This window comes from Moschus berezovskii, chromosome 10 (assembly GCF_049115385.1).
Source record: "Moschus berezovskii isolate FMDL1 chromosome 10, NW_MosBer_1.0, whole genome shotgun sequence".
Classification (NCBI taxonomy): Eukaryota; Metazoa; Chordata; class Mammalia; order Artiodactyla; family Moschidae; genus Moschus; species Moschus berezovskii.
Window position 1 is genome coordinate 102,232,064 of NC_142469.1, and position 12,102 is coordinate 102,244,165.

Below are 12,102 nucleotides of genomic sequence, written 5' to 3' on the forward strand. Positions count from 1 at the left end.
CCAAGTCACTGCAATTCTGACCCGAGCACATTGGAGAAGGAAATGGCAACCCACTCCAGTGTTCTTGCCTGGAGAATCCCAGGGACAGGGGAGCCTGGTGGGCTTCCGTCTATGGGGTCGCACAGAGTCGGACACAACTGAAGTGACTTAGCAGCAGCAGGGCAAGAGAGCCCAGGTGGGGTTAAGTCAGTCCCCCATCTCATCAGAGCACCAAAGGGCTAAGAACTGCAGTTCTCCTCTGGGGGTCCAGATCCTGGGGGGATTTGGTGATTTGAAAAAGTGACGGCATCTTTCCCTTCTGCCCCAACAGTGTGCTTTTTAAAAACAACAAAAACCAACCTTTTTATTTTGGAAAACTGGAAACATTCACAAAGCAGAGAGAACAGAGTGGTTGGCTCCTCATCCAAGACTCCTGACTCATCTACTCTACCACTTAAAAAAAATTTTTGCTGGTACATTTTAAGACCATTGTATATCACTTGTAAAAACTTCAGTATGTAGCCCTATTGGACTTTAAATATATTTTAAGCTTAGATACATATATAAATATTTATAAGCATACACATATACAAAACCACCATGCCCCATCACAGCCCACAGTTAAAAACTATTCCTTAGGTGGCGCTAGTGGTAAAGAACCTGCTTGTCAATGGAGGATACATAAGAGATGCTGGTTTGATCCCTGGGTCAGGAAGATCCATCCCCTGGAGAAGGAAATGGCAACCCACTCCAGTATCCTTGTCTGGAGAATCCCATGGACAGAGGAGCCTGGCGAGCTACAGTCTATGGGGTCGCAAACAGTCGGACACGACTGAGCAGTCGACTTAGCACTTGATATTATTAAAGTTTAGTCAATGTTCAATGGCTCCCCAATGAACTGCCTCAAAACTATCTTTTTACAGTCAGTTCATGCAAATCATACAATGCCCTCTGCAACTCTGTCATCTTATTATATTTCCAAACTGCCCTGTTTGGCCAGCTCCTTAATAAACATCAAGTTTTCCCCACCCTATCTCCCTATCTAAGTCCCACTTAAGAGTCCCACCCAAACAGCAATGTATTATGTAAGCAGATACCTGAACACCCAAAGAGCAACATCCATAATTATGTAATCAAGGCAATGAAACAGCTTGACGAGAATACTATACTAATATATATTTTCATAAATAAAGAGGCGGTTCCAGTTTAAAACTTATGTTCTAAGCTTCTACCAAGTGATCTGTGATTCAGTTTTCTGTTTAAAAACTTAAGGAACAACGTTGGATATGTTTCTAAAGCCTGTTTAAAAAAAAAACCTATAGACGTAGTAACGGTACAACAGGCAAAATATTATTCAGAAAGTATAAATTTCACTGAGACAAATGCTTGAGAAATGATGGAAGAATCCAAGTAGGCACTGCAAATGACCATGTACTTATCACCAAACCTACGTGAAAACAGGTTCCTGGAGAAATGTCACCTTGGCTCACGGTCCAATGCAACGGTGATTTACCAAAACACAAAAAAAATGTCACATGCTGCCGGCTAAGTCACTCTGCTCAGTGGTTTCAACTCTTCAACCAAGAAAAAAATCATTGAAAAGGATACAAGTACCTGCACCTCTTGGCAAAGCCAGGATGAGCGCTGACCCCAGCCCCCATCACCCGCGGACAGCAGGTATCTTTCACCACTACAGTGTAAGGGTTTTGAAAGCAGGAATTGGCCCCATCCTGCTCACCAGCGTATCCCCTGGACCGAAATAACCCGGCATCCAGTTGCTTCTCTACTTGTTGAATGACAGATGAATTTTATGGAGGGTGGTGGTGGTATCCATTGTGGGAACAGGAGAAAAAAGGAGGCCAAAATCTATTGCATTATTAGGCTGTTTAAGTCAGGGGGGAAAAAAAGTATGCCCATGAGGTATGAAAGCTTCTAATCAGATCAGAATTCACTAGTTCCAGGTGGCGTGGCCACAAAGAGGAGACGCCGCTACACACAGTGCGAGGCAGGTCCCGGGACCTGACTCCCAAAGAGGAGGGAGGGCTTGGGGAAAGGAGAGGCAGGCACGCTCACCTACACACCGACCCTTCTTCCCTCTATCTGCCCATGAAGCAAGCACTTAAACGTTTCTTCTAGAAGCAGAAAATGATGCCCCCCGCCCCCAAACCACTTGTCTTCTCACTTTGGGGCCAGGAAAGACAAAGCAAAGAAACAAGTTTATCTATTGCCGTTTGCGTAGAAATAACTTGAAGTAAACAAAGCAGTAAGCGGCAGACAGTAAGAGAGGGGGCTCTCCTTTAGCTAAAATGCTCCCAACTAGGGATCAAATTATAAAACCATCTATGCTCAAACACTCACACAAAGACAATAGTTAATTTTAAATGATCGGTGATGGGAAAAAAGCAACCCATTCATATAACATTCTCTTTCCAACTCAAATATCGGGTACAAATTGCTTTCTTTTAGCATATGCCAGAAACCTGTCATTATACAATGGCTGAGCAAACGTGACACAGGATACCACCACTTCCCTAGAGAAACAAGACCCGCAGAACACCAGGCTTGTTTCAAACATTAACACAGCGCCAGCCATGCCCGCTCCTTGGTGATGGAGCTCACAGGAAACATCCAGCTCAGGTCTGCGATGCCCTGGACCCTGGCTAACGAAACAGATTCTTTGTACTTTGACGAAATAGTTTTAAAAATTGGACCCAATGGGGTGGATCCACCTCCATATACTGTTAGCTTAGTCATGAAACAGATAGGAAGTTACATCAAAGGTTCAGCAATAATTACTTTTATCCTAAAGCAGGGTTTGGCAAATTTTTTCAGTAATGGGCCAGACAGTAAATACTTCAGGCTTTGTGGGCCATTATTTGGTGGCTGTTGTATATTATTGTTCTTACTGCTTGGAAAAACCCTTCAAATTGTAAAAACCAATCCTAGTTGGTAGCCCACAAGCAGAGGAGGCCTTTCTCTACCCAATCCTGAAGAGAAAACAATGGTTTATGATACCTGAAACGACAATTTTTTTATATAGACAGTTTTAAAATTGATCATCTCTCAGGCAAAAATAGAAAAGAAAATTAGGCTGTCAGTAGTGACTTCAAATCTAACAGAATGGAGAGCAAAGTCTAATGCTGCTTATTATAAAGTTTCATCCTATATCAATAAAAGTGCGGTCAGGGTCAGAAATTTTTCATTTTGCTTACAAGGTTTGTTTTCTCAAGTATATCAGGTTAAAAAGATAATTATTATAACACACTTTTTTCCATTTCCTTTGAAACAGCATTACTGTTATCCATGGGTGTTTAAATAGGCTTGGAGGATGGAATGTGAATCGTAAAACAGGGAAAACAGTAGCAACCATGCTGCTACCTGAAATGCCCTTCTGCCTTTGGGCACTGGTGAACTCCTATGCAACCCTCAACACCCACCTGAGGCATCTCCCCCAGTTGGGAGGTGTTTCCTCGCTCTCCAGGGCACATTAATATTCTGTATCTCTATTACCACACTCACCATACTGCACTGCAATTGTTTATATATTGGACTCCCCTTCAAGGCAAAAACCTCTTATTTTTATAGTCCTGACACCTAGCACATAAGGGCATGTAACAGGGCTTCAATAAATGAGGAAGGAACCCATGTGATTTACAAGAGAATTCTGACAATGAGAAGACACAGAGGATGAAAAAGAGAGTATCCCCTTTCACTAAATAACTCAAATGTTTCACATTGCTGTTTCCTTGGAAAATCTAGTGACAAACCTCACCTAGTTTATAGCAACCCAGGGACTAAAGCCCTTCATTTTACCTATAGGTTACAGTGGGAAGTTTGTAAATTATGTTTCAAGGGAGAAGCGTGCATAGGAAATTAAAGTTTACAACACTGGAAGAGAAACTGTTTGGAGTTCACAGATATAAGCTTTGTCTCAGTTTACTATTATTTTTTTAAACCTTTTATTCTTTTTTTTAACTTAAAAGAATTTTATTTGGTTGCGCATGGGCTTGGTTGCTCCATAGCATGTGGGATCTTAAGTTCCCTGGCCAGGGATCAAACTCGTGACCCTGCACTGCAAAACGATTCTCTACCACTGGACCATCAAGGAAGTCCCCTGTCTCAGTTTATTTTACATAACATTCTTTTCACTTAAAAAAAAATTTTTTTTAACTTTCACTTTACAGATGAACAAAATAGAGGCTCACAGAAACTAAATGGCTTGCCAAAGTACAAGTAAATAGCAAATTACAAAACTATTTTTATGGCTCTTTGCATTTTTATTTTATTTCGAAAAGTTATGTACATTAATTATATTGGGCTGGCCAAAAAGTTCATTTGGGCTTCTCCATAAGATGTTAACAAAATATATATTAAGTATTTCACTTAAGTCAAAAGTCTAATTCAAAGCACAATGTTTATTTTTCTTTCTTAAAAAAGAAAACTATTTACAGAAGTCTGGAATAAGATCTTTATTCTTTATGTCAAAAGCCATAGATAGCATGTTAGAAGCAAAATAAGGCAACTTTCTGGTCTCTTCAATAGATACTCCATATTTAACTAGTAGTGGCAGATGCACAGAAAGCACTGAAATTAAAAACTAATTAATTGAGTAGTTGAATCCCAAGTGTAGTTAGTACTGAAGTTAAATAAAACATAAGGGATAATTCAAAATGTATTCACTAATTTTGAAAAAAAGACTGAATTCTACTACTTCAGATTCGAATTGAAATGTTTAATTACTGTAAGAAAGAGGTATACTGAATTATCCCAAGAATCCCCAAAGTGTCAGATTCAAAGTTTAAGCTAAAAAAAGTAAAGAATTATGTTAATTCACTAGTCGTGATATTGTTTTCTTTTTCTAACGTGCAAGAACTAGTAAAATTATTCAAAATGTTGTTAGAAATTACAATACTATTATTTAGGATGGTAATTAAAAGGAGAGGCCAGTGTGGAAGGATATGAGAAAAAAGAGGAAAAAGGAATGAGATCTCTTTGTTCCCAGCCATTTAATAGGAAATGTTGGCCTCTTTTCCCCTTTAAAAACAAAGAGAGCCAAAATTTGAAAGCTCGCTAGTCACTGCCAAATTAAGCTCTGCAATTGAACTCCCTGCAGAGAGAACTTCACATCAGAGATACGCTCTGCACTATAGCTGGGCTCACCTTTCTGCAACCTCAGCCCCATCCAGTGATCTCCCTTTTCCCACCCTGGCCACGTTCCAAACACCAATGTCTGCCCCCGTGGCACTGGAGCTGGGACCATGTATCCACTCCCTGAGCGCCTATGCCTGAGCAGAGGCACTGGGATTACACTGGCCATCGCTGCCCACACACAATCACCAGTATCAACCCCACCAAGAGGGCCTCATCGCATTGCTGGGGCCCAAGAGAAAGGAATATATAAAAACTGTCCTTTTCCTATGAAATCATCAGTTCCCAGACTCTGGGAGTGCATCGGAGCCGTCTGGGGAATTTATTTAAAGCACAGATGCCCAGTCTTCCTGTCCCCAGAGATGGGGATTCAGCAGAGGGACCAGGAACCTTCACGTGTCCAGATACTCGCGAACACCCTGAAGTGAGAGCCCAGTACTAAATGAACGCTCGTTTTTAACGATGTGTGTCTACAGTGTGCATGTACACTCAGAGGAGAAACCTCAAAGCTGCTGGACCACTTTTAGTTGATGTAGATTCAAAAATACTATCATTGGCGAAGTCTGGTATTTGCAAGATATTCTGGCAGCCGGCCACGGTGAGAATCATGAAAGAAGGTGAGTTCTTTCATCAGTCACAGTCACAAATTTGTTAACAACACGTACCCACCAAACTCTCAGCCTCCCCTACCACACTCGATCCTTTTCCAAGTTCCTTATCTCGGAGGATGGCGTGAATGGCACCGCCATCCACCCAGTTGTGCGAGCTGGTGCCCTCTGGCCCAGCACAACCAGCCATCACTGAGCCTTATCAAGGTCACCTCCCAAAGAGCTCCCAAACTCATCCTGTGCTCCCCACCCACACCCCACCAGGTCCCGATGGCCACCGCCTCTCAGCACAGCACCTCCCGCCTCCAACCCTAACTCTAACCCTAAGCCTAACTCTAACACTAACCTGAAAGAAAGTGCTCAGTTGTGTCCAACTCCTTGCGACCCCATGGACTGTAGCCCACCAGGCTCCTCAGTTCATGGAATTTTCCAGGCAAGAGTACTGGGGTTGCCATTTCCTTCTCCAGGGGATCTTCCCAACCCAAGGATCGAACCCGGATCTCCCGCAATGCAGGCAGCCGCTTTACCGTCTGAGCCACCAGGGAAGCCTTAATCCTAACCCTAACCCTAAAGGCAGGTCTGACCAGGCCACCTCCTTCCAAGTCAAAACCCTTCAGAGCTTCCCTGGAGTTAAGCCCCCATGGGGCTGTTTCCAGGCCTTCTCCTGGAAGCCTACACTCACCTACTCTCTCCCACCGCAGGGCCTGGGTGCAAGCAGCTTCCGCAGGCGGGTGTGCCCCAGCCTGGACAACCCTGCACTCTAGCTTCTCAGCACAGGCAGTGCTGTTCCTGACCCCCAGCCCAGCACTCCCCTGCATGCGCGCCTTCGCACACACTCAAGTTACCCCACGACCACTGTCTGTCCCTCCCACCGGACTGGAAATCCATGGCAGCAGGGGCTGTTTCTGCGTCTGCTCACCAGCCTCAACACCAGCATGGTGAACGAGTGCTGGACAAAGGCATGAGAGCACAGACCCGTTCCCTGTGCCTTCCGGCGTGACAAGACAGACACCGCCGCCCAGCCGGCACGTCTCACCAACATGGGGGACAGTCTCAGCCGCCTAACTCTCCATCTGGGTGCAGTGGAGCGGGGGAGACAGAGAAAAGTGACTCCACGTGTCTGCGGGGGGCGGGGGGGGGTGCGGGGATGAGGGAGGCAGAAAACGTATCACTATATTCAGTAAACTCTGACCCTGTTAAAATCCTTAATGGAAAAGGCTACAGAGTCTCAAGAGGCAAGGGCATCTCAGAAATTATCTGACGACTCTAGCAGAGGGCAAGATTCTGAACACACTTTCAGTTTTTCTACTGAAGGGAGTTCATCTACTTTTACATTAGAAACTTCCGTATTGACACTTCAGGGCTGAATGGCTAAGGCATCACGGGTGCCACTGAAAGGCAGCTCGGGCTAAACTTCTCAGAAAACAGCTGAGAGCCTGGCCTTGACACAACAGCCTTTTCATCCCTAAGCCTGACTGCAGCGGCTTTCCTTCCTGCCACCCCGTGGGTCCTCTGTCACAACAAGGAAAGCAGGTGGGGGAGCAGGGAGGAAGCAGGAAGGGGAAGGAGCCCACGGGTCACCTTCAGTCGACCGTGGGCACACGGAGCACACGGGGCTGGCTTCCTGAGCCATGGCCCTGAGCACCCAGCCCACGTCTCTCCCAGATGAGAGACACCAATCAGGCCAGACCGGCCAGCTGGGCAGAGGGCGTGGTGCCTTCTGGACCTCAAATCCTCCTTGGCCGTCTATCCGTCACAGCCCAGAGCAGCTCTGGGAAAAGCAAAACCAGACGATGGACCACAGCCCTGCAGCACCCGGGGGACCAGCCCAGGGGACTGAGCAAGACTCCTTGGTCCGCCTTCCCAGTTCCACACTGGCTGGCTTTTCTACTCAGCTGTGTCACATGTTACCTAAGCCTCTTTCCCTCCTGGATGGCTCCCAGAGAGTTTTCCAGCTCCCCTTCCCAGTGTCTGCCTGAGTCTGGGCTCAGGTCCCAGACTGTAAGCTCCCTGAGGACAAGATCTGTTGCAACCATCTGCGCGACACTTTGTGCCTGGCACCCGGAGACGAGGCCAATATGCTCTCTGAAAGCGGACATGCAGTCTTCTTAACAAGCAGTTATCAAGACAAAAAGCAGCAAACAGATATCATTTCCTCTGTATAATTGTTTTGCGAATAGAGGCATCCACTGACTATTCAGACACAATCAAAAATATTCTGCCTGCCGAATTCAAGGGGTCAGAGGCTGCCCAGATCCTGACTCTACAGCCAACTTTACGGTTTGCCCTCAATCCTGTTGTTAAAAATCACCATGGGAAGCCACCTACCAAAATTCTTGGTTTGGGCTTGAATTATAGGAATCAATAACTGTGTTCCAAGGACACACCTGCAGAGCTTGCTGATGATGCATCCCCTTTAACATCCAGGAAGGGAGCAAAAAACCACAGTAACAAGAACTAGATACACTCTAACAGCCTTAGAGGGGCCCATCAGCCAGTAAGCTCTTAGGACCTGCAGGTGGCCCTCCTGGGATTCACATGGACAAAGAGTTAAGTGTATTCATCTTACAAGGCAAAATCTCCAAGATCCCCACTCCACCAAAAGAGGTAGGAAGTAGAAATTTCCCATAGTCAACAGCTATGGCTCACATAAAAGGATACCTCACAATACCACCTGCAAATAACTGTAAATATTATATAAAACATGTCTTTTAAAACCTTACTCTGGGTTACTGCGACCCTAACATACAAGGAGGTTACAAGTCAAGAATGGCCACTACTATCCTTCCTTAAAGAATTCAACAACTACTTTGTCAGAGGAACATTGTAAGTTTCTGGTCCATCATAAAGGAACTTGAAAGCCAAATGAAATGAAAACATACCTGCCCTAAGAGAGAAAAAGGAAGCCTTAAAAAGCAAGGCCATTCCAACACATGGCACAAGGAGGGACCCTGAGGACCTCGTGCTAAGTGGGATGAGCAAGTCACGAAAGGACAAACGCTGTGCAATCTCACTCACGGGAGGCACCTACAGGAGTCAAAGGCAGAGAGACTGAAAGGAGAGAAGTGGCTGCCAGGGGCTGGAGGGAGTGGGGAAAAGGAAGTGAGTGTTTACTGTGCACAGTTTCCGTTTGGGAAGAGGAAAAAGTTCTGGAGGTGCATGCTGGTGACAACTGCACGACAACGTGCACGTACTTGGCGCCACTGAATTGCACGCTTAAAAATCCCTAACATGGTCAAGTGTACGTCACGTAAACTTCACTACCAAAAAACAAACCAAAAAACACACACACGCCAGAAAAAGATCAAAAGCAATTACAGATCTTTAAGAGAAACAAAAGTAGTGACTGACAGGAGACGGGTATACTGTTATCTGAGTGATATTTTAAAAGCTGAACTCTCAACATCTTTTCTTTAGTGAAAGCCACACACCAGGAAAGGTAAGTTCCTGATCGCTGCTCTGAGTAACTCAGAACAGGGCTATGCCTGGAGTAAAGCACTATGTTTAGGTCCATTTTATATCACAGGAATTGAAAAGCCTGAACGTCATGTGCCAACTACAAACTGGACATGAAAGGAAGAATTCAGTGTAGGAAAAAAAAATTGTCTGCATCATGAATGAATCATCTTGATGATGTAACTGAGGCGAAAGCTCTACTGGCTTCTCAATCTGTTAGCCTATGAACATAGTAATTTATTTAACCTAACAGTAAAACAAAACTTATAAAGAATTCCTTTCAGAGAATCTAAAATGTGATGGTAGAAAACAAAACACATAAGCACTGACTACAGAACCAACTCGTTTGAAAAACTAGGTTTCTCATAAACTCCGTAAGTATATAAAATTACATATTTTATGTATGGGGTTTATTTTCATAAATTTCATACGAATCTTTTATTGTAATTTTCAATGAATTCAGATATTCTTGCCACTGGGATTCAAAACTCCAAAAATCTTCAATTGTCTCCTCCCCAATTATCTGGTCACCAGTTCATCTGTGTTCAAGCTGGTAGAACAGATACCACTTGGCTAAGAAATGCTGGTAACAAAGAAGCTGCCTTGTTCGCACAACTTAAATGAAAGCCTTATGAGGCCCAGGCTGGCCACCATCCACCCGAGAGACAGATTCAGGCGACACAAATCAGATTCGGGGGGAGTGGTGGTAAGAGGTGCCGGCGTAGCAGCGCTCGGGGGGTCAGCTGATGTTTCGGAGGTGCGCCAGGAGCCTGCTTATCAAACTCCAGGGCTGCCTGCCTTCATCTGCAATTCAAGTTCATTACCAAATCCCTCTCCGAGACAGGAATCCTGCTGCCACCAGCAAATTCCCGGGTTAACAGAGCACAGCTTCAGTAGGATGAACTGGAACGAGGCTGCCCCCAGAGAGAGTGTCCTCCCACCCGCCCTTTAAAAGAGAGCGCCAGAGGAGGAGTTGGGGCGCGCCTGCTCCCAGACCCGGGAAGGCAGCGGGCGCGCGCCGTGGGAAGCCACCTGCTTCTCCTGCGCCTCAGGCTCCTCTTCGGGGAAGAAACTTCCAGGTTGTCTTAGGAGAGGGGTTTTCCACCGCCCGAAGCCGCCCAAAAGGCATTCTGATTTTTCTCAAAGACCCTAACCCCCAAGGCGCGGCGGCGGAGAGGGCTCGCAAACAAAAGGACCGTAGAGAGAAAAGCATCGCAATCTAGTTCTCTCCAAGAGTTCCACAAAGGGACGACGAGGGAGAACGAGCGGAGACGATCCCCGGCTCCTGCCCTCTCCTCCGCCTAGAACTCTACTCTACCCAAAAAAAAACCCCCAAAGCCCCAAACCTCGCCCAGGCAACTCCGCTTGAAAGACGCGCTCGACGCATCCCGCCCTGCCCACACACACCCGGGGACTTACCGGTTTCGGCATTTTCGGTTCCGGACAGGTTTCCTCGTCTTCCCTGGAAACACGCTCGCCAGCAGCAGCTGAAACGCCCTTTCCCGACCTGCAGGCGGAGGAAGCCCTATGAGCGCGCCCAGCAGCCCTCCTGCCGCTCCCGCCGCCGCCCGAGACTCGGCGCCGGCCCCGCGCTGCCGCTTAAGAACCGGCCGGGCGGGCGCCGAGATGAGTCACCGCCCAACCTGCAATTACCGCGGGCCGGGCGGGCCCAGCGCCGAGGGGGCGGCGGGGGGCGCGGGCGCCGAGAGGCGGGCCGGGGCGGGGCCAGGCGCCACGGGGCGGGGCCCGGGGCGGGGGCGGGGCCCGGGCGGCGGGGAGCGCGGCGCCGGGGGAAGGAGCGCAGGGGAGGGGTGTGGTCAGGGGCGGGGCCCGGGCTGGGAGGGGCGGGGCCCGGGCGGCTGGGAGCGCAAAGGCTAGGCTAGGCGAGGCGGGGCCGGGCCGGGAGGCGCGCGGCCCCGGGCGGGGCAGCTGCTGGCTAGGGGCCTGGGCTGCCGGGAGGGGGCCGGGTCGGAACCGGGGGCACGGGGGGCTGTCCGCCGAGGAACTCCTCGGGGCGCCCCGGAAGCCCGCGGGATCCCAGAAGACGGCAAGTTTCACTTTGTGAAGCAACCGTTTGCCCCAGGGCTGAAACCGCAACCGTCACCCCTTTGAGAAACACTTGGTGAAAATGGTCCCCGCCCGGGCGCCGGCGCGGGGGTCGGGGGCGCGTCCACGCAGCCGGGCTCCGCCGGCGCCCCGGCAGAGGGCCCGAGGGGCCGGGCTGGGGCGCGGGAGGTCGCGCGGCGGCCGCGCGGGCAGCCTCAGCTCCACCTGCCGCGTGTGTGGGCCGAGCCGGGGGCCCGCCGGTCCTGGGCTCCCGCGCCCGCCGCCCCACCTGTCGTCCTGCTCCGGCCCCTCCGCCGAGCGCGCGGCGCGAACCCCGCTCCCCCCGACCCGGGCCGCGCCCCGCTCACCCGCGGCTCCCGCAGAGGACGGCTGCGCTCCCCGCGATCCGTGCGTCCGAGCAGTGCGCCCGCGGCCCGCGCTCCCGAGAGTCCCCGGCGGGGCGGGGCCCCGGGGCCGCGCCCCTGACCGCCCCGCCCGGCCCGCGAGGCGCGGCGCGCGGGGAAGGTGGCCGCGGGGACCCGGGGAGGGGGCGCCCCGCCTCCCCCACCCTCGGAAGGACCTCCCCGCACCCTTCTCCGACCTTCCCCTCGCCCTCGGAGAACTTTGCCGACCTTGACTCAGCTCCCGAGGGTGGAGAGATGCGAGGTCGTCCCGCGGTGGACCGAGGGAGAGCAGGGACGTGTGAACAAGCCTGCAGGGGCCGGCAGGCTGCCACCGCGGAGGAGCGGAGCCTCTCGGGGTGCGGCCGTCCCTGTGGTCAGGTCATTTTGTCGTCTTCGCCCCCGGGGCCGAGACGGGATTTTGTTTGAGAACCGGGGACCTGGGCCGCTGTGTCTCCCCGCGC

General features: G+C 49.5%; 1 protein-coding gene across 1 annotated transcript in view; it reads right to left on the bottom strand.

Moving 5' to 3' along the window:
* The window catches only part of EZR (ezrin), a 45,448-nt gene extending 33,707 nt beyond the window's left edge, over positions 1-11,741 (bottom strand). The window contains exons 1-2 of the mRNA XM_055433087.2: positions 11,606-11,741; positions 10,611-10,698 (exon numbers count right to left, since the gene is read on the bottom strand). Of these exons, the coding sequence (XP_055289062.1) occupies positions 10,611-10,622 (12 nt within the window). The 5' untranslated portion in view covers positions 10,623-10,698; positions 11,606-11,741. The remainder of the gene's footprint in view (positions 1-10,610; positions 10,699-11,605) is intronic.
* Positions 11,742-12,102: the final 361 nt, after the last annotated feature.